Source organism: Crocodylus siamensis, chromosome 2, assembly GCF_052110815.1.
Source record: "Crocodylus siamensis isolate JL-2025a chromosome 2, ASM5211081v1, whole genome shotgun sequence".
NCBI classification, from domain to species: domain Eukaryota; kingdom Metazoa; phylum Chordata; order Crocodylia; family Crocodylidae; genus Crocodylus; species Crocodylus siamensis.
In genome coordinates, this window is record NC_143396.1 from 226,567,438 (window position 1) to 226,589,247 (window position 21,810).

Genomic DNA, 21,810 nt, shown 5'->3' on the forward strand with positions numbered 1-21,810 from the left:
GGAATATATTGTATTTGTACCTAACAAATGAAATTAGATTTGTGATCATTTGTAGTTAAACTAAAAACTGATTTGTTGCCTAATCTTCTTCCATTAAAAAAGCTCTGATGGAGAATTATGAACAAGGTGGAATAAATTTTTTTTCAGGAAACTATCATGCATAATTCTTAGAAACTTCAGGATGTTTTAGTAGATGCATTATAAAAACTATTATGTAAGTCCCTCAGTTGGATTGTAATCAAGCCAGTCTGTTTCTAAGTAATTTTAAATCATTAGTTGTAATCTGTTTATATATGTGCTTTCCTTTAAAGATTTGCTTTCACTGGTTGGTGAAATTGAACTGTTTTTGCAAGCAGATACAGACTTTACACTAAATGTGGTGTTCCTTTTCTAAGTAGCAGGTTACACTATATCTATTACACACTTTTTAATGCAGTTTTGTAGCGTAATTGTGTATTCAGGTTCTGAATTTTTGCATTTTTTTTATTATTTTAGAAAATGGCAAATTTTTTTTTATATTAAATAACTTTTGGCTTGTGATTTGTTAAGCTTCATTTGGCAACCAACTGAAATTCAACAAAATGCATACGAAAATTCTTTAAATATGCAGAACATGCAAGGGGAAATCATATTAAATGCAAAACCATGTTCCGAGTAAACTTTATTAAGCAAAGGAAGTACTAAGTATAGATAGTATGACTAGTTACCCTACCTTTTGCCTGACTGTCGGGTCATCATAGGTCATATTTTGAGAGTTGGTACTAGGAGCCTTTCTGTTATTGTCAGATGAGTCTGGTTGTACTTTTCAGGCTGGATATGTCATTGTGTGTATGCCTGACTGTAATACTTTCAACTAGTATGCACATTGCTTTCTCAATAAAGAACAGAACTCAGGATTCCTGATTTCCACCATTCTCTACTTATGTGCACTACTTGTAGGTGTCACTTCTCCCCTTCCCTGCCTGTAGTGCCTCCTCTATGGGCTGCAGTAGTCTGCTGCTGCCATGAGTTATTAATTTAACCAATATTTTAAAGGGTGATTTATACCTGATGGCCTTGGGTTTAACCTTCCTGGTCTGTGTGAGGTTTAATATGATTCTATGTGATGGAGCTTGCTTCTAGGAAATGAATGATGGACTGAAAAATCAGAATTGGGGGCATACTTACAACTGTAACTTTTTAGCTTACTTGTGTGTTTGCATTGTTCTATACAGAATACTTCATTTAATTTATTTGTGTACTTGAGGCAGCAGGAGAAGTTGCATGGAGGATTTTGTTTGTTTAAGGTACTGTACTGGGGCCAAGAAAAGGTGGATTCTGTTCTTAGCTGTGCCAGTTTTACGTGATAACGGTCATGGGGACTTTTCAGTGTTAACACTTTTTTTTTCTGTGGCTTTATTCAGATATAATGAAAGACAAGTAAGGTGTGCAGCAACAGTTGAAAGCGTAAGTTGGGATGGGTTCCCTTTAGACCAGCTGTTGTAAAAGGCTGCCAAAAAGGGGTATGCTTATTCAGGCACTTCATCTTCCTAAGTAGCCACTTCACCCTTGATGGTACTTTCCTGGCTCCTGCTATTATTAATGGTGGCAGCAGCAGATATCTGACTGTGTGTGAACTGAAAGAGTTGTTTCTTAATATGTCTCCCACCATATAGTTGAACTCATGCTGTTAGAAAGCACACCACTTTGTGTGGATAATATGGGTGTTTTTCCAGATGGCTTGTTTACCAGGATAGAGTTCTGTTCCTTACAGATGAAATTACGGTTGTGCAGAGACTTTAGTCTTTTGATGTACTGAAACTGCTTAATGTTCTTTCCAGCCCTGAATGTCCAGTTGCAGGATTTGTGATGCTTTAACTTGTATCTTATTGCTGCAGATCCTGAATAGTCTTCAGTTTGGCTTCTGGGCTGATGTTGGCATGGTAGGATCCTGCTAGAGCAAGTACAGTAAGAAGTGAAATGTATATAACTAAAAAACCTTGTTAGACTTGAAAGGGTAGGTGCTGACTGTTCAGTGTAGTGTAGTTCCCAACCAGAAATCCAGAATTTTTATTGGTAGTAAAAAAGAAATTTTCCTTATGGATACTGTCTGTACTTAGTGTGCTACCCAGTATTCCACAGAGATGAACGACATGGCCCAAGGGTACTTGGGAGGATGAGGGGGAGGGAAATGCATGGGATACATAAGCTTAAAAAATATGAAAAACTTTCTCCTTACTCTCATTGGGGAGATTTTTTTCTGAGACTAACTCACCTCGATTGGACTTAAGCCAAAGAGATTTCAAGCTTCCAAAAAAACAACATACGCGATCCTTTTTAAAACCTCCACAATGACTATAGAAGTGAGGTGCTTGTCTGGAAACTTCTTTCAACTGTTTTTATCTATGTAAAAAGTACACTTGTGAACTTTTTTAATTCTCAGAAACTATAGGGCATGGTTATATTTTAGAGCTAGGTGTTGGATTCTTCACTAGTATTTTGGTATTTTAATTTATACTGAGCTTGATCTTTCTTGATCATACCTGACTACAATTAAACTTCCTTCATGAGCCTCAGATGTGTTTAGATTTTCTGTTCCTAAAAACAACTCTTGATGTTAATAAAAGGAATGCACGCTGGTCTTTGCCAGTTACTGACGGATGCATCTCTGGGATGTAACTTAGGTGTTAACTTCAAATTTTTGCTATATAGAATGTAGTTAATTTGTATTAAATATGACTTCGAGCTGGAGAACTGTAGAAAATATTGTATTAATAACAAAAGCCCTCAAGATCTAGAAGTTGCCACCAGGGAAAAGGCAGTCTTCTGTGAATTCCTGATCTTTTTTTTTCTTATGATCCATCAACCTAGGGTCAAAAATGTGCAAAAACAGCATTGGGTATCAAAACTATATCTTCAGCCATGGGCAACTGGTACCTCCTGAGTCTGGGAGGGCACCCACAGAAGCTGCCAATGGTGTTGGCGGCAGGGATGAGGCTTGCGAGCACCCACAGAAGCCAGCAGTGGTGGTGGGGATGGGGCTTGCGAACACCAGCAAAAGCTGTTGGCAGTGGGGACAGGGATCGTTAGCATCCATAGAAGCCAGGGATGGGGACAGGGCTTGTGAGCACCCGCAGAAGCTGCTGGCAGTGTTGGTGGCAGGGACAGGGCTTGTGAGCACCCACAGAAGCTGGGCATGGGAATGGGGCTTGCGAGCACCCCCGGAAGCTGCTGGCAGCATTGGGGACAGGGTTTGCGAGCACCCCCAGAAGCCGGTGGTGGTGGGGAAGGCCCTGTCGGGGGGGCACGTGGCCCCCTGTGTCTCCCCACCAGTCACCTATGCTTTCAGCATTAATATTTTACAAAAATTGCCCATATTACTGAGAGAAGTTGTATAGTCCTATGTTTAAGGAGGACATTCGACTAAGTTATTATGAGAGTCCCTAACCTTAAAAAAAAATCAAAAAAAAATCTGGATATTCTATTATCGGTCCCTACGTAGGAGTGTAGAAGTTTGAGTTTTATAATGTTCTTTCAAGTAACATGTTAACTCTGCGACATGTGAAGTGAAACAACAAAGAAGGCCCACTGTTCAGTTTTCGGCATCAATACAAAAAAAAATGTCCACCTGATTTCAAATATTTGGTTCAGTAGTCAAAGCAGATTTTGATAGTCATAATTATTCAGTACTAGGTGACATTTTGCCCCTCAAACTGTTTTAGTGACTTCATTTGACACGATTCATCCTCCTCTTAACACTGTTTTTGTTGTTGAGATCAGCCACAACACTCATTTCACTTGAATGCGCTCTCTCCTATGGCTAACAGAACAAAAATTCATTTCTAGAATCTTTGATTGTTTCTATCAAGCAAAATTATTCTTTCCTTTGATGTCAAACTTTGTAGTTGGATTCAAGAATGAACTTTAGGGGGCAGAACCTCTGTTCTAGTCTAAACTGTTATAGCTTTGCAGTGGATTGAACTGATCTTTGTAAAAAGATGGTTAGGCTGAGGAAGTTTCAGCAGCTGGTGTGTGCTTTTCCTGGATGGAATGAAAAGTAAAGAAGTCAGAGCCTGGGCTGGTATGCATAGAAGACAGGTAGTCAGTGAAGGTGTAGACTGAGGAGTCAATGGATGAGACACAAATCCTGAAAGAGCCTGTCTCTCACCCATTGACTCCTCAGTCTACATCTTCACTGACTGCCTATCTTGTATGCATACCAGCACAGCCTCTGGCTTCTTTACTTTTCATTCCATCCAGGAGGAGTGCACACTAACTGCTAAAACTCCCTCAGCCTGATTAAGGGTTTTTGAACCCGAAAGCTTGCTTAAAATTTTTTTCCCAAGTATTTAAGTTGGTCTAATAAAAGATATCAGATTCATCCAAAGAACCTTGTCTTGGTCTTTTAAATGTTTTACATTTTGTCCCTAGTGTCTTGCTTACTCTTAGCAGAATATTTTCACTACTAGAGTTCACCAAACTACTGCACTGACTTCAGAACTAATTTCAGCACTTCCTTAGCAAAAATTGAATTGAACCTTTTAAAGTAAAAATAGTGTACATTGTTTTCACCAATTCCATTTTCATTTCTGACGTTTAATTTTGGATAGGAAGCAGTGACAGTGTATGTAAGAAGTGCAACAGAATTCCCTGCACTATGATGTCAGATGCTTGTCACACTTATAAGTATTATTCTCAAGTACCAAATCTGTAGATACTCTATTGCAAAAGAGAATAAATGATTCATGCTTTAAGTTAGCGTTTTCTTACAGAATATGGTTATATAAAATATATGAACAAATCTTAGTAAGCCTTTATAATAATTCCAGGCTTTGTTGCACAATTAAATATATGTATTTTATAGAATATTACATAGCTAATGCTTCTTAGCTGTGTGTCTGAAAGGAAAGAAGAATGGGGTTAGAAATATAGGTGCAGTAGACGGGATTGTTCGGCTAATGTTCACTTATTCCATCAGTATGGATCGGCTGCTTGTTTTTATTTGATCAAGTAATAATTACCATGCTTGTGGTAGGGGAGTTAAAGCTATTAAATTCTGCAGAAATTATTTTATTTAGAACAGTGGTTTTCAACCTGTGGTTTGAAGGCCCCCGGGGATCCACAAACTGTCTAAGTGGTCTGTGAAATATGACTGACCAATCAAAAGTATGTAAATACCCAAAGTTATAATTCAGAGGGGTCTGCACCTCCATTCAAAATGTATTAGGGGACCGCAAATGAAAAAAGGTTGAAAATTGCTGCCTTAGAATAAACTTTCATCCATTATGCTGGCAACAGAGGCTTCCACATATATGGTATTATAGTTGTGTTCATAACTCTTTAAATGGACAGTTCCAGTGATTGTGCTGCTGCCAATTGTTGCTGCATGGGTAGAAGCCACTTAACAAAATTTGAAGGCTGTGTTTGTGTTCAGACAGAATTTCAGCAATTAAGAGCCAAGGATTATGGTGTGTTGCAAATGACTTTGTGATCCCTGGGCATTGCCTGTAAAAATTTAAAAGTGGAGTTAGAGCTAATGAAGTAGGTTTTAGGATAGTCATGACAACCTTAACACTACATGCAATCTTGACATTTACAGAAACAAATAAACTCCACCTTCTGTATATGTGAAATATATTCTTAGTGTAGAAATACATAAATAATTCAAAGAGGTGAGAGCTATTGTATTCCTTAATAAACAATATTCTTGTATGCTCAGACAAAATTAAGAATTGGTATTGGTCAAAATACATAATGATTCTATGAAATACTGATTTTTTAACAACAGCAACAAAAAGTTACTTTGCAAACCCGAAAGGAAACTGACATTTTAAAGTATATCTGTCTCCCTTAAGGTTAAACCACCCCGAGAGCATAATAGGGACTTGGAGTTTTTTCAATGGCAGGAACTTTCCTCAGGGTTAATCTTATTCCAGTTTCTCCACATACCCAAATAAGGATAGGTTCAGATAAACAAATACACCCCTTTTTAAACTTAACACTTTGAGCCACATGCAGTGTTTGGAATGTCTTTTAAAATCTGGGGCTGAACTTCTTCAGTATGGCTTTAAATAATTTATTTTAAAACTGGTTTAACTTCCATTTTAAACTGTGACAATTCTTTCTGCATTTCTGGTTTGTTGGATTGAGCTCCTTAATTGCAACGTTTAACATCTAGTTCAATAAAATATTCCATCTGCTGATTCATAACTGTTCAGTGGTTTGACTGTGACTTCAAGTTAAGGCCTTGTATTTAATAAGCTGTTGCTCCTGCCATCAAAAGAATTAGCAGTTAATGCCTTTCAGACAAACCAGTTGATTGGTCTAGTAGCAGCTTAAAGAGGTTCAGATGTTACATAGACATGTTCAGAATCCTGCATTTATAAACTGTCAAAGAAGTGGCAGTTCAGCCGTGTCTGTATAGGTTATGGTAGTCTAATTATGCGGTCATATATGTTTTTTTCTGTCTCAGGCAGTACACCGTATGTTTCTGCTGATTTGTTGCAGATGATGAAAAGTGCAGCGTATACAAGGTGGGGGGGATGGCAGAAACAAACTGTCTCACAGGAAGGGAATATGGCTCTAGAGAACTGGATGTGAATGCTGCCCTGGCTGCAGAGCTGTTATGTGAGGCTAGTCAAGTTGCTTTGTAGGTTATTACTCGTTTTCTTGAGTGTCTGACTTGAAAACCTGAGGTTTGATTTAGCAAAAAATGATTCATCTCTAACTGAAGGCATTGGGAGCTGGGATTAGAATGTGTCATATGCAACACGGTGCATATCCAGAGCATTCTTTGCTCTGAAAATGCAAAGTTCTAGGCATCTCAGATTGGGTACCTGAAGTCAGTGGATGGTTTTGACCTTTCTGTGTCTTAATGTCTCTTCAAAATTATGAGATAATACAACCTCATCTCCAAGAGGTGTTTTGAAGTGCGTTCACTAGTACCTCAGCGCTTGACAAATACTAGTCATGAGTTCCATAGAAGAATCTATGAGAATTTTAATAATTCTGTTCTCAAAGCAGAATAATTTTAAATAATATGTAGTAAATAAGGCATGAAATGCACTGAAAAGCAGAAGAAACAGTATTGAAATAGTCATTGAGTGAGTACCATCTATCTTGTGCACTGAATGAAAATGGGGTTCTTGTGTAAAATATAGTTGTGTTAGTGTATTTGCACCAAATGGACAAAATTAAGGTGCCAAAGACTACCTGCATTCTGGCATTTTTTGAGGTTGATTTTGCAACCTTAGAATTCTTTTAATGCAACTCTTTCATAAAGGTTCATAAGCTTTTAAAAAGTAGGCTTCAAACAAATTCCATTATTTGGCATTTAATTTACACCATATGGTTCATTTATGTTATTGGAACATCTAGTTTCACTGCTCAAACTCTGCCACTTAAGTGGAGTAACCTAGAGCAATCATTGGTTGTTTTCCTATCACTGGAGGTGGATGAGACGCTTTGGTGGTGGGTTTCATGGCTATTTGGCAGCAAAAGAATGATGAGACTCGGGAATCTTGGGTTCATTCCAAGCTCTGGAGGGAAATGTGTTTTGTGGCAGTTCGTGATTTCTTCCTGTGATTCTTTCATTTGAGTCCTGTAAAAACTCTGGGCTCAAGTCCTGTCTTTTCTTCCCTTTTGCTCCTTGATATAGCTGTAGCCACTGCTCAGGTTTCTCATTCATTTCTTTCCACAGCAAATCCTGGGCACACCCCTCCAGATTGCTGGTCACTTTCTTCCCTTGCATGCTTGACTCCTCCTTGGATGTTTTTTCACTTCACTTCCAAGTCTTTGCCTAGCCTTTTTCCTTCTCATGCTTATCCACTCCTGCTTTCATCAATTTTATATTTAAATAGGACAGCTTCCTCCTGCCCATGGTCTGGGCCCTATTTGAGAGCATCAAAATGCATCAATACAGAGCTGCACTTGAAGAAACAGTCCTGCTCAGCCTTAAATTCAGGGTGCTGCTACAGATAGTATTGTCAGATAATTTAGCTGCTAAAAAACAAATGCCTGCTGAACATGTGCTAGCTGATTTCCTCCCCTCCAGAGGCTTATAAGTGGACCACATTTGGCTATTTTTTCATGAAGGTGGTACAAAGACCAATGCATTGCCAAACCAATTCCCTGCTCCAAAGTATGATGGGAATATAACTTTTAAAAATATAAGATCACTGGTGGGGTTTTTAAAAGGATTATTTTGGTGCTTGTTTGTTTGTTAGTTTGTTTTAAAAAGTTCGTTATCCTTGTTCTTGGAAATAAACAAACTGTTTTAGTTGAAGTGTTCCACCCAAAAAAAAATTAGCCAGAAGAAGATTCTTGGCATGGAAAATTTGGCTTGAACAGGCAAAATTGTATTTAAAAAACCCTCAATTTTTTTTAATCATGAAAATTCTGGGCAGCATTAATAAACAGTCTGATAAAACTGGTTTTGAGTAAACTCTTCAAATTACAAGTCTCTGCCCTGTAAAGTTGGAAGGACTCAAAGGGAATATAGGTTTTACTACTTCAATTTTGAATCCTGACTTACTTGATTGTGGGGGTGGAATATGATAAGGTGCATCTGTAAAGGCAATGTAAATGTATGTCTCTAATAAAGATTGTGCTTTATGTTCCTATTTAAGCCAAAATATGAGGCTCCAAGTTATCTGAGCACCATGCAAAAACTGTTTTTATTGCTCCAAGTCAAGTCCGTTAACTTGGGCCAGGGCAAAGAAAAACATCTTAAGTTGCTGTGTTCATATCTGGGATGGGTTCTTATTTGACCTAAAGTCTGTCTTGATGCAGCAGTACAAACCAGTGAGGAGACTGTCACATTTCGCCGTGAACGCAGCACATTTAGGCGTCAGGCAGTCCGGCGCCGGCACAATGCAGGGAGTAACCCCACCCCTCCTACCTTGCTCATCGGATCACCCCTCAGGTACGGTATCTGAATGTTCCACCATATTTAGCATGCATGCAGCAAACACCTTTTCCCCACACCCACCGGTGTTCACAGACAAACTCTTCCTTTTTCCTTCCAACCCTTAATCTTTTTGGGCTGCCACTGCATGTCACTGTGAGTTTGTTGAATTGTGCATGTGTACATAGCACTGTTTTCAAAGGGACCAGGATAGCTTATCTCTAACTTGTTATCCTTGGTTTCAGGTCATCCACATAATAATGAATGAATGAAACTTAAAATGCCTCAGAAGTGTTTCATTTTAGTTTTTTTGTCAAATCTTTCAAGCAAGAAAAATATTGTTAAATAATCAATTCTTCTCTTCCTATTTCCCTCTTGCCCTTTGGGGGAAAAGTGTCGTCATTGTTTCTCAGAGGCTATAAAGGGGTAGGTATCTACAACAGTAAAGCTTAATGTAAACAGGTCATCCAGAAAAAGCTCTAAATCTTAGTATAGGCAGGTCACTGAACAAGAGACCAGCAGTCAATCCTGACAAAAAGGTCTCTCATAAAATAGCACAATTTTAATTTACATGTAATAAAATCTTTTATGTGTGGCACTCCATATGCACCAGCAATACATTTGGTGGACTATACATATACTGTACTTGCATTACTTCTTCCATTTAGCTGCCAAATACTCTTGAAATATAGGAGTTTATATTGGTGTATTCTTAACCATTCCCCCTAACATTCTAAGCATCTAGTATTAGGAGCAGTCAAGTTATATAAAAGTACAAAAACTGACTAAATACATTGCTGAAATGTTTAATATTGTTTTAGCTAAAAGAGGGGTGGGTGCATGTATGGAGGTAAAAACAATGGTTATCTCTTTATGATGGCAACAGTGAAGCAGTCAAAGACTTGTTTCTAAAATATTAAATAATGAGGTGCTACCTTCACATGAGGCATCTGTTTTTCTATTTTTGAGGCAAAAGGGAAGGTTTGCTTAGAAATGTGTATGTTTCCTTCCCATGTTGAAAATAAATTTTAATTAATCAGAGAGAAGCTTGTATTACTAGAATTAGATCAGATTGGTATGTGGTGAAAGGTTGAATTCTGACTTATAAAGGATATAAGTTAGTGAAGTATTTATTGCCTAGCATTCTATATTGTTATACTTAATTAGTTTCTTTAGGGTTTTTACATCATCTAACAATGTATCTTTCTTACTGATATTTGATTATTTGAAAAAAATAAAAAATTTGAACAACTTGTTAGTGAGAGAGGTTGCAACTCCACATTCTCTTTAGTCACCTCTGTTTACTCTGCTCTGTATTTAGTTACTATGTGTTCTCTACTCTTCTGATTTGAGCATAAGAGTAACTCTGTCTTTTGGTCTTTAAGAGATCATATAGGCTAATCAGAGCACTATTAATTTCATATCAGCCAGAGGACAATGTGATTCTCCATTGGACTGCATGGAGCAAATTGGGGAGGCTTTGAAGTGCTTAAAACTCGGGGTTACACTCATTTCACGAACTAATGGAAGCACTAAATCTTCCATGGCCTAAAGATGAACGTGAGCATTCCTGAGAGAACTGAACTTTAAAGAAAGTAATCTTCACATAATACGAACACAAAAGGATACATAAAAGAAGTAGAAAATTTCTGGCCAAGTAAATTGTCTTCCACATGCATCATTTTTGCCCATCCCATTTTGTTATTTATAAAAGATGTCCCGTTTAAACTAAACAAAAAACAACTCTGCATCTAGTATCTTAGATCTCTGAATGTCTATAAAGAAGCATGTCATCATGACTAAATATAAATAGGCTTAAATACATGCAAAGTCAAATGACTGAAGATAATTGTGATGCTGGATGGGAACCCCAATTATTAAATGTCTTTGGCTGACTGGGAGCCAGATATAAACACAAACTTTGTCACACGAGACCGTAACTTTACAGGAAGAGGGTTGCTGGTTGTGTTTTGTATTTCAAGTGGAATTTGTACAAACTAGCAATTCTTTAAATTTCTGTAGAACTATCCTGAAAAATGGATTCTCCCTTTGTGTGGGTACCTTAGTGTTACTGGGAGTTGTATGCCTACTGAAGAGAGGAAAGACATTTAAAGTGCATGCATGTACGCAGAGAATAGACTAGAGTGTAATGAAAAATGTAGAGACATATGGGGATTTAATCCATTATGAATGGACTTTATTGACTCAGTGCACATACCAAGCATTTCTTTATATAGGTTAATAGCATAAACAAATTTCTGTCTAGTTCTTAATATTAATCATCTCTACTGCTTCCTGCTTTAAACTTTTACATAATTAGTTAACCTGTAGTTGCCCTGAAACTGCTTTAATTTAATACTCTTACCAATGACACTTTTTTTCTCCTCATGTCTTGGCTGTACCATAAAATTTACCATATTTACTCAAATACAAAAGATGTTTCCCTCCCCCATCATCACTGGGGGGACAAGCCCCTTGTCTTATAATCGCATACAAGGCAACCTCATTAAATACATTATCTGTCATTAAACTGCTGCCAAAAGCAGCATGTGGTCAGTAATAGAAACCAACTACAAAGTTAATTAAAAGTAGCGAACATTGTGCATGACTATAAAATGTGTGACCCATATGGGGTAAACATACTAATTGGAACCTACCACAGGGATAGGTTAGTGCAGCCCATTTGAAGGAGACACATGGTAGTGCCCATTGCGCTTATCCCCCTTCAACACAGACTCTCTTTTTCAAGTTATGGTAAGCCACTACACTGCATACATTTACTTCCTCTTCACTCCTACAGCTGAGCTGGACCCTTTCCCATTTCCAATGTTTTCTGTTTCTTTACCAGCCTTAAATATCTGACAAACATCACCAAGTGGGGCTGCAAGTGGTTCACTCAGAATCCCCCTGTTGCCCCCCTCTTTCAGCCTGTTTCATGTGACTAGGTAGTCCCACCCTCCATGAGGTGGAGCCCAGATAAGGTTGTCCTGTGCCATCTGCATATAAAGTTTTGGAGGATCCCAGGACTCATGACAAGAACACTTGGTTCAGTCATGAGTGTGGGGGGGGGTAGGGACAGGTAATTAATTAGCATATGGATCCTTCTGGGGCCATGGAGTACCTGGAGTACATGCACATACTGAGCAGTGCTTAGCTGTTGGGTCACCATGGCTTGAAATGCTGTTGACTCTGCTGGGGCCCCAGCCCAATGAATTGTATAATGAATCATGAGCTTTTGGCTTTGACTATATCATGTATAGTTTGTATTGTATATATATTTATCTGGTAGGGGAGATGCCATGATCATTATCTTGGCCTTGAATGACAAGTGTAGCTGGAGGGTGAAGGACTCTCCGTTGCACTGCAGGCATACTGACCCCTGTGAAAGTCTACAAATGCTTCTAAATGCAAGGGTCTCTCGACTACACAATTCATAGTTATGTGGGATTGCTTTGGGGCTTTCACCCTAGCTTGTTTCTTCAGCCTTTGACTTAGCCCCTACTCTTGCTTGCCCCTATCTGAACTCCAAAGCCTCCAGGCTTGGGCCTTGCACATAGGATGCCTGTGATGAATCTGAGAGTATCTGAAGCCCCAGACTGAGTCTGGCTGGTAGGATATCTGCTTGTGTTAGTGACATGCAAACTTGGAACTGATTTGGCCCTGGAAACAACATTTTATTAAATAAAAATAAAAAGTATAGTTTCTACTGCAGATAAGTAAGTACCAAAATGCTACTTAAAAGTGTGATTATGGAGTACTTGTACTAAAACTTGCAGCAGTTTAAAAAAGGAACAGTGCCTTAGATGAACTAAGTCTATGGGTAATTTGCCTATATGCAAGTTTTGCCCCTTTCTTCTATGTGTTCAGGGAGAGCAGGGGTCTAATAAGTAAGGAGGGAGGGAGAAATTGTTGGGGGCAAAAGAACCTAACCCCCTAGATTTATTTTTTCTGTTGTAGCAGTGGCAGGAAAATTCAAGGCAAATCTCCTGTAATTAGATTCTATACCTGTGAAATTATAACATTTACACATTTTTTTTTCATATATAGAATCTAATTATTGGGGGGGGTGTCCTTTTATATTCAAGTAAATACAGTAGCTGTCACAGGTGATCTTTAAAAGGCCTGTTCAATTCTACTTAATATTTTCTATATTTCTAATAAAGGTGCCTCTGCTTTGGTCAAATATTCTGTTAACACAGACTGGTGACATTGAGTAACTGTGCATTTAGTGAACCCCAGAGGGCTTTCAAATTAAATCTTATGTAGTAAATTGAGACTTGTTTTTTAAACTAGGTATGTTCTAGTTGCATAATTAAAAAAAAAAAAAAAAGTTCCATAACTAAAGCTAAACAAGCCCACTAGACTGTTTCCACACTATCTGGTAACTGTCAGAAATAAATACAGCACCTCAAACATAGTGCACGCTAACACTTTAATGCAGTTCTTAGTATCCACATTTGGGTCTGACATTTGATTTGAGTATTTACATTTAGTAATTTTAATAGCAATGGTTCATACAGCTTTTTGTACTTAGAATTATTTTATAGATTAGATGAATCCTCTTCTGGATATTCATGCAAGTGGCTGCTTATAGTGTTTGCTGCTGCTTTTGTCTGACAGAATAGTCTGATAGCTAGAGTAGGAACAACTTAATGTTACTGAAGAAAAAATTGTTCCAGTAACTACCAGCTGTTCAGGTTTGCATCACATCTCTGCTGGATAAGAATCCTCAAGTGAGATGGTGAAGCACCTTAAGGGATACTGCATCTTTTGAATCTTGCTCCCTAAGCACCCCTGTTGCCAGGTAGCTCCCTGAGAGCCTGGTCTATAGTAGCAAAACAGTGAAGTAACATTGAAACCCCAATACCTTAGAATAAAGTAATAGTGACTCTCAAGATGGCTTTCTTCATGTTTTGTGTGCATGTCTGCTTTATTTTGTATTAACTTTCTCTGAACACATGTTCTGAGTTCATAATCTTGTGGCTTTTTCCCCCAGTGGTCCTGTAAAAAGAGAACTGAAAAGCAGATGCTCTAAATACATTCTGTCACTATAATTTGACTCAGTGTTATGTCAGGCATATTGCATTGCACAACAGAAACCTCAGAATATACAACATAACAAGACCTCTCTAAGAAGATATTTGATCACAGGAAAAGTATATTCTACATGTTACGATTATGCACTGTATAGTTTCCCAGCCCAGAAGGAAAATAAAAACACGCAGAGTAGATGTGATTAAAGACCTTTTTAAAACACTTGTGGGATTTTGCCACCTTTAACACTAAAAAGGCTTGTTTTAGAAGACTTAGAAGCTATGACTTGCTGTAATCAGCAATGCTCCTGGCTTTGCTTTCTGTCTTTTTCTCCTTTCCAAGCTATTTTTGTTGAATAATTAGTATTGTTTATTGAGTAGTACAGGAATGAGAATGGAATATAAAAGAGGAAATAAACAGATTCAAGCTTTTGAAGGGTGCAATCATCAGCTAAGCTATAAAATTATTCAAAATGGGGTTGAAATTTTTATTTATTTATTTTAAACTTGTTTCTTGGCATGCAGTACTCTGTAGCAGTACTGGGGTACAAACTGCCCTAGTTGAATGCTTCCAAGGTAATCTGGTTTAGAAAAATTCAACCTAAAAAAAATAAAGTTAACTGATCTCTGCTACTTAGTTACTTCATCCACAACTGCACAAATCTTTAGGGGACTGGTGAGGGAGAAGGAGGACTAAGGGACAATTTAAAAGGTAACAGGACTGATTTATTTATTTATTTATTTATTTATTTTATTAAAGGATGCAGTGGAGGGCTTTGTGAATGAGTTGACTTGGGTAACTTGTCGGTATGACAACTCCTGGGTTGTCATAACCCTAATTACACATGGCTTTTGTTTGCTGTTTTTTATCTTAACTATGTCCTTTTGTTAATTTATGTAATTTCACTTTTAGCTATTTTTGGATTCTTCCCAGTAATGTTTCCCCAATCCATGTTTTTTCGTAGCCTTCAAGATGGTCAGCAAGGCCAGCAGTCCACAACCCAGGTCAAAGTCCAGTCCCGCCCCCCTTCCCAGGCAGCTGTGCTCAGCGCTAGCGCCTCCTTGCTGGTGAGAAATGGGAGTGTCCACTTAGAAGCATCACATGACAATGCATCTGCTGTAGGCGGTAGCAGTTTGCACGATGAACTTGGTATGCAGGCCTTATGTAACCTTGGTGACATGGAAGTTTTAATGCAGCAGATTTATGGGTAATAATGTACTAATAATATTCAGTTAAATTTAATCTCCTTTTAGAAGCATGTGGGTGCATTTCTTCGAAGGAAATACTTCTGGTTGGTTCCTCAGTATTCCCCATCATCTATCTGCCTACATTTTTAGCAAAGGCAAAATGGAAAATATTTTAAAATGGCTTGAAATGAATGCCAATAATGCAGGATCTTTTATGATCTGAACAGTAAGATGGTTCTAGTATGTAAGCTTCATTTATGAGAAAATACTAGACAGCCATTTTGGTCTCTCCTAGTGGTTTCCTAGTGTTCATAGAGTTGCAGGGATAGAAATTATATTCTGGTCCAGGATGAGCATTTGAAATTTACAGGTCCAAAAGCATTTTTGTTAGGTGCCAAAGAATTCCTATTCATTGGGGGTGATGGAGGTTTCATTAAGTCACTGGACATTCCTGTTATGGAGGGCTGAGTATAGTAAATTAAATATGTCCGCTATTTTAGGTTATATTTTTAAAAACTCAATAACTTAAATACAACATCTTTAATATTTGTGGTTTGAGATTTTCTTGTAGAATCTTAAATTATTTGACTCTTGTGCTGCTGCTTCTAAAGCATTTGAGACTATAATCAAGAAGATACCTATGTAACTGAACAGTTTGAAATGCTTCTTTTTCCCCTTAATTCCATTTTCATAAGTGGGCCTGTAGTGCCTTCGTATAGTGCATTTTCTCTGAAGATCTCAAAGCACTTTTTAAATATTGGCTAGCACTCTTAACAGTTCGGAGGTCAGCAAAATAGTCGTTGGTGTGGAACCTGAGAGACAGTAACATTAAATGGCTTTCCCAAGCTGATACAGTAAGTCAGAGGTAGAAATGGAAACCAAGATGTTTTTGAGAGGGATTCTTGCTTTAACCTCCTCCTAAGTAGAGTGTCTGAACAGCTGCTTACGATTTTCAGGATCAACATTGGGACTTTTACTTTGCTAGGCAGAAACCATAGCTGAGAGATTGAAGAAGAGCACCTCTAACAGTAACATTTATAACTGACCGCTGATTATTTTTAGGAGCTCCTAGTCTCATAGATGGAGTGCAGTTATATAAAATCATAGGCCAGCCCAAAACAAAATGTATAATATTTGTTTTAGATTATACTAATATTACAATATTAAGAGACAAACGGACAATACCTTATTTGACACAATGCAGATGAGAGAAAGTCGTGGGTTGTTGTGGTGTGGTTCAAAAAAACTGCAAGCATTAGGTTGCATTTCTGGAACAGTGCTCTTTAAAACTAACTACAGAAGTTGGAAATGCACTCTTACAAAATTTACTTTAAAACCACCACTTTAAAATTTGTGGCAGTTTCCAGACGGCTAGCCAGTTGACTTTGACTTTTGCATGTTACATCAGAATGAAATCAACAGAGGAAGACTGCTCATGAATAGAGGTTGGGGAAAGATATGGAGAAGTGAGTCCCCATTTAAAACAGCTAGAAAACTGAGGAAAAGGTATATTTGTTAAGAACATCTCTACAGTTAGAAAGCTAGAAGGGATGTGGGGTGAAGCGGGAGAGCATAATTGTACTTTTGGCAATTGATAGGATGAGCGAGGCACTTCAGACTTCTTTCTAGTTGCATGCGATACAAAAGGTGGGCTCAGCCTGTATTCTCTCCTTTTTCATATTGAGAAAGATAAGGTTGATTTCTCAGTTAGGTGTCTGCATAGGGAGTGGGGATAGCAGGATGAGTCTTTAATATTTGTATGCAGCTAATTCACTTTAGTGGTAGTTACAGATTTAGAACATTTTTTCTATTGGGTGTCTCTTAACCTCCAAGTCTGAGGTGGAAGAATGAATATGGCTCTTTACTGTTATGTCAGAATAAGAGATTTTTTTTTAAGGAGAGGGAGTTTGAGGTAGCACAAGATGCAAAGTTAGACAGTAACAGAAGGCAACATAGAAAAGGGGTGGGGAGAAGAAAAACATCGTGAGGTAAGACAAGTGCAGAAACAAACGGTATTAATTCGGAATGAATCCAGTCAAGGAAAAAGTACTGATTTGCCTTGAATGGGAGTGACAACTCTTGGGCCATAGCCTGGCAGTATCAGTATCTTGCACTTTGGTTAGTAGGCGAAGTCTTGGCTAGTAGATGTCATGTAGATTTTTCTGAAGCAGACACAAAGGGTCACAAAGGGTATATGTAAAGTAGCTTACTAAGGAAGAGTACTAAATTATTTGAGTGATTGCTTAATATTCAGAACTTGAATGAGAAGCTTGTTAACAGTTCTTAATTTCAGCCAGGTGATTTTTTTTTTTTTTTTTTTAACCTGGAAAAGGGCTGGTCTTTTGGTCTAGGCACATCCTTATTTGGTTTTATTCTAGACTGCTAGAGTTTAGTAACCTTTGGCAAATCAGTTTTTATGTCTTTTCTCTTATTTCTAACATTTAGGATTTGTTTTTGAGATCTACTTTTGCAAGGTCCTATTGAAGATCAGCCTGTTCAATACTACCTGTAAACTCTTCTAATAACTCATCTGAAGCGTAAATCTGAATCAGTTCTCAGACATGTGTAAAAGAATAAAATGATTAATTTGCAGGATTTGGGGTGGAGATAGACAGAAGTGGTGCTGAATCACTGCTTCTACCTTTGGAAAATATCACCCTTATTTGTTATGGAGGTTCTTTATTATTCTCAAAGTAGTAACCCTCCAATCTTTCAATCAAATCAGTGCAGTCAAAAGGACCACCTTAATTGGGTGACACTGCCACAATTTATAAACTTTGATAAATAATTTATAAACCTCACAAGTGACAGATAAGGATAAGAGAAAAGTAAGTTGTCCTTTGAAAATGCTTCTTGTGGGCTCAGATCAAGTGTTGTGTTCTTAAAATCTAATCTTGCACAGGACAAGTGTTTTCAGTTCCACTGACTTCTTTTACTTTGTCTTGTTTAGGACTTAAAGAAATGGTGTAGGAAAGTATTAACTAATATATTCAAATGTATTCTGATGCTAGTGTAGACCAGAGGTGCTCAACCTCCAGCTTGTGGGCTAAATGCACTCTGCAGAGCCATCGCATCTGGCCTGCAGGGTTCCCCATTGGTCCAGAAATTTGGCAGTGGAAAGTGGTGGCCATTTCCCCACTGCCAAATCCCCAGACCACCTTCCTTTTGGCAGAGGCTGGGTCATGCATGCACCCTCCTCATCCTTCTCCCCCCTGCCCCCACACACACTTCCATGCGGCCAGCTGTTGTCCACCATACCTGCACCAAATCAAAAGCACTGGCCAATCTGGTCTGCTAGGCAGAAAAGGTTGGGCACCACTGGTGTAGACTAACATGGTTGATTGTCCAAGTCATTCAACAGATCTACATTTTGCAAGACCAAACCCTGAGAGGTTGAGAACAAGGTAAACTGTCGTTTAATTAATAGAAAATGTGAATGTTACGCTAGAAGGGAACCTCTTGGGACAATAGGTAGGAACCTTTTGGCCTGACATCTGTGTCAAGTCCTTTCCTAGCATGGGCCATGGGGGCTGGTGAAACTTTTTCTTCCTGGGATGAGTCAAACCAGCCCTGTTCTCTTTTAACAGTGACATGATATTCCATGGTCATTGGGGCAAAAAAATGCAGGTATTCACATCATCTTTAACATCTGAGTTTGAAGGTGTAGTCTTAATTTGTGCCTGAGAATCACTTATTGGTTATCTGCCTTTTACTTTCAGGGCTTCTCTAAATAGGTAGAAAACTGTTAGTAGTCAAAGTGTTCTGGATTTTTTTTTAAACAGTAAGTCTCCAAGATTCACAGATCCTCCTTTGGGTAAAACAGTTACTGTTTGTTTCCCTGTAGCCACCTGTTACTGGGTCTGTGCTTATCCTACAAATACAAATTTTAGTGTGTGCTGTAATACTGACATTTATGGTGTTGGTTTGTTTGGGGTTGTTTTTTGTTATAATTTCCTTCAAATCATTGCTGTTATACTGATTAAAACCATTACTTGATAAATGAACATAATGAGAATTTGAAAGTATAAATGAAAAATTCCTGACCTTTTATTTTCAAGAGTAAATAATCTCATTTCAGTTTTGCCTCAGAAAATTTCAGGCCTGTAAAATCACTGTCAAATCATACATGCCTTCAATGCTTTAACTATTTCAATGCGACAAGACAAATTAAAAAAAAAAACTTTACTTTCAAAGAGAATGTTGTGGAAAGAGGTGGGGAGAAAGAAATGTATTATTGAGGTGTAAACATTAAACATTTATTTGTAGTTAGCCATGTCTAAAAATAAAAATGTAGACTTATGTCTGACTTGGCATCTTTTGATGAAAACTTGGTAGTGGAACATAAAAAAATAGCCACAGTCTCATTGTTCCTACATTCCACTGTAAAGATCACATGACCTTAATCTATCACTGAGCTGCCCTGGACTTTCTGAACATATGCTCTGATTGTGCTAAGACTGAGTCCTTTTTGGGGGGTTTTTTTTGTTTGTTTTTTTTAAAGAAGCAGGAAAGCTGAAAATGCATTTAATTCAAACCAATTCTTGTAGTATTGTAGTCTTCCTTGCTTTAGATAATTTCAAGAGTTTTTTGGAAAATGAGTTTCAAACTCTAACCAAGAATATGCCAACACTAGAGTCTTAAAGCCACATTTTTCTTGTATGTGGGTTAACCTCCACTAGGAAAGGAAGTCATTTTCAGCAGAAGTGTTGAAGCATTGCCAACATCTTGGCAAAATTTGAGTTCATTTTGTACTTCATATCCAAATAGGATATCCTATTTTGTCTTTTTTCATTATTTGTCACATCTGTATTTGCAGGTAATGTATTATCCTGTCATGGTCTCGAACTGATTATAATATTCTGTATTTGCATTACTGGATTATGATAGGTTTGGAGGGGAACTGGGGTGAGGGAAGGGTGCACATTTCCAAGTATGAGGCATTATTATATTAGGTTCTTCTGTACTTGTAACTCTCCTGAGAGAAACCATTTAACAAGATGGTACTATTATGTCAAAGTTCTCTGCTGTCCAGGGGAAACTTATCTTTGCAATATAAACATTATATTAAACATGATCTAAATTCATTTCAAGGAGAAGCCCATTAGGTGACTATTCACTTTTCATTCTATTTCCAGGATTGACTCTATTTGTTTTTTAAACAGAGTTTCTTAAACAGGTTCTCTGATCACCAATGCAAAAGCATCAACAACAGAACTACTAAAGCTTACCCACCTGTTCCTTTTAAAGATAACTTGTGTGTAATATGTGTTTTATTGATCATGAATAATGGTCTTCTGAATAGAATGTTAAGCACGTTGTGTGATGTTTGCATTTGTTCAAACTGCTGACATCTTTGTACTGACGTAATTATGAAACAAGTATAGTTGGGGCAAACCCATTATGATAGAGGAGATTTTTCTCTGGAGCTTTAATTCAAATTAAATTTTGCTCCAGTAGCATAATTGTATATTACATTGTGCAACAGAGTGCCTTCAGCACTTAACTGAGATCTTAAATATCCAAAAAGGCACTGACAGTTTTAACCCTCTCTCAGCCACTGCCAAATTGACAGCAGCTTTTGGTTGAGCAGCCACTTTGGCAGTGGCTGTGAAAGGGTTAAAACCAGTTTTGACCGAGGGTGAGCTACCTGTTTCATGTAGTCAGCTTTTGGCTATGACTCTAGAATAACCTCCCTCCCCCGCTTCTTTCTGCTGTCCCAAAATCAAAGTATATATCCAACTTCCAACCTGAGTAAATGTGTTGGACACATGGCCAGATCATACCCTTATCTTCCGTTTCCCATAAATGGTCAGTAGCTTGAAAATCATACTTCTAGATGAAAAAGTTGTAACTACAGTTGTTACAAGTAGCACTTAAATCTGCTGTAACAGATGGTGAGTTTTTGTTGCTTTTATGAAGGTAAAAAAGCACTCTTGATTTCAGTTTTTGTTGACCATCCAGTTGTATTTTCCATCTTACTTCCTTAGACTTTTCCATGGGGTCTCAATTGTAAACTCTGTCCTCTTTCCCCACTACCTAGCCTGAATAAGAGGAGTTGGAGTATGAGATCTAGTAACAGTAGAAACAAAAGAAAACAGAAGAGGCATGCAGGTATTAGTGTGCCCATAGAAGAGGGAAGTGAAAAGGCTTTATGATAATCCTAAGAGAAACAGCTACTTACTGGAGCTCCTAAACATCAGTAAAGGCAAAAGAGACTAAGCTAAAAGGAATTTATAATGCTGTTTTTGGTTTTAAATGCTCCTTAAATCCATGAACCATCACAACTGTTCTAGATCAAGTATCCACTGCCTTTTTATGTGCTATACTGCACAGAAGGAGCTGTTATCAGGACATTTTCCATGGAAAAATTTCAACTTAATTCGTTTCTCATTCTCTGGACTGAAATAACCTGAATGTGATCTTCAAAGCAAACTAGTAGGGGATAGCTTTTTTTGTATCCAAGCTTTTGTTGAGAGAAGATCGTAATAAGAATAGGTATTCTGCAGGGAAGGTGATTTTATTGTTCAGGCTTGATTTTTCCGCTGCCACTCCCCCCTCCACCTGTTTTATATTTAAGAATAGGCTTTACCTCATCCATAGCTATCTGGTTCAAAAAGAATGTCTTTTCAGGCTAATGATACCTAGTTAATGGTGTCCCTGTAGTTCCCGGTAATGTAACATCCCACTTTTGCTCTCTGACCTTTG

General features: G+C 37.9%; 1 protein-coding gene across 5 annotated transcripts in view; it reads left to right on the plus strand.

Moving 5' to 3' along the window:
* The window catches only part of PCNX1 (pecanex 1), a 132,883-nt gene that overhangs the window by 47,887 nt on the left and 63,186 nt on the right, over positions 1 to 21,810 (plus strand). For 2 of the 5 annotated variants that reach the window (XM_090033256.1, XM_090033258.1), the window contains exons 7-8: positions 8,770 to 8,902; positions 14,883 to 15,067. The exons of 2 other annotated variants lie outside the window; for them this stretch is intronic. In XM_090033256.1, coding sequence (XP_089889382.1) covers positions 8,770 to 8,902; positions 14,883 to 15,067 — 318 coding nt within the window. The remainder of the gene's footprint in view (positions 1 to 8,769; positions 8,903 to 14,882; positions 15,068 to 21,810) is intronic. One more of the 5 variants, XM_090033257.1, reaches the window with a different exon arrangement.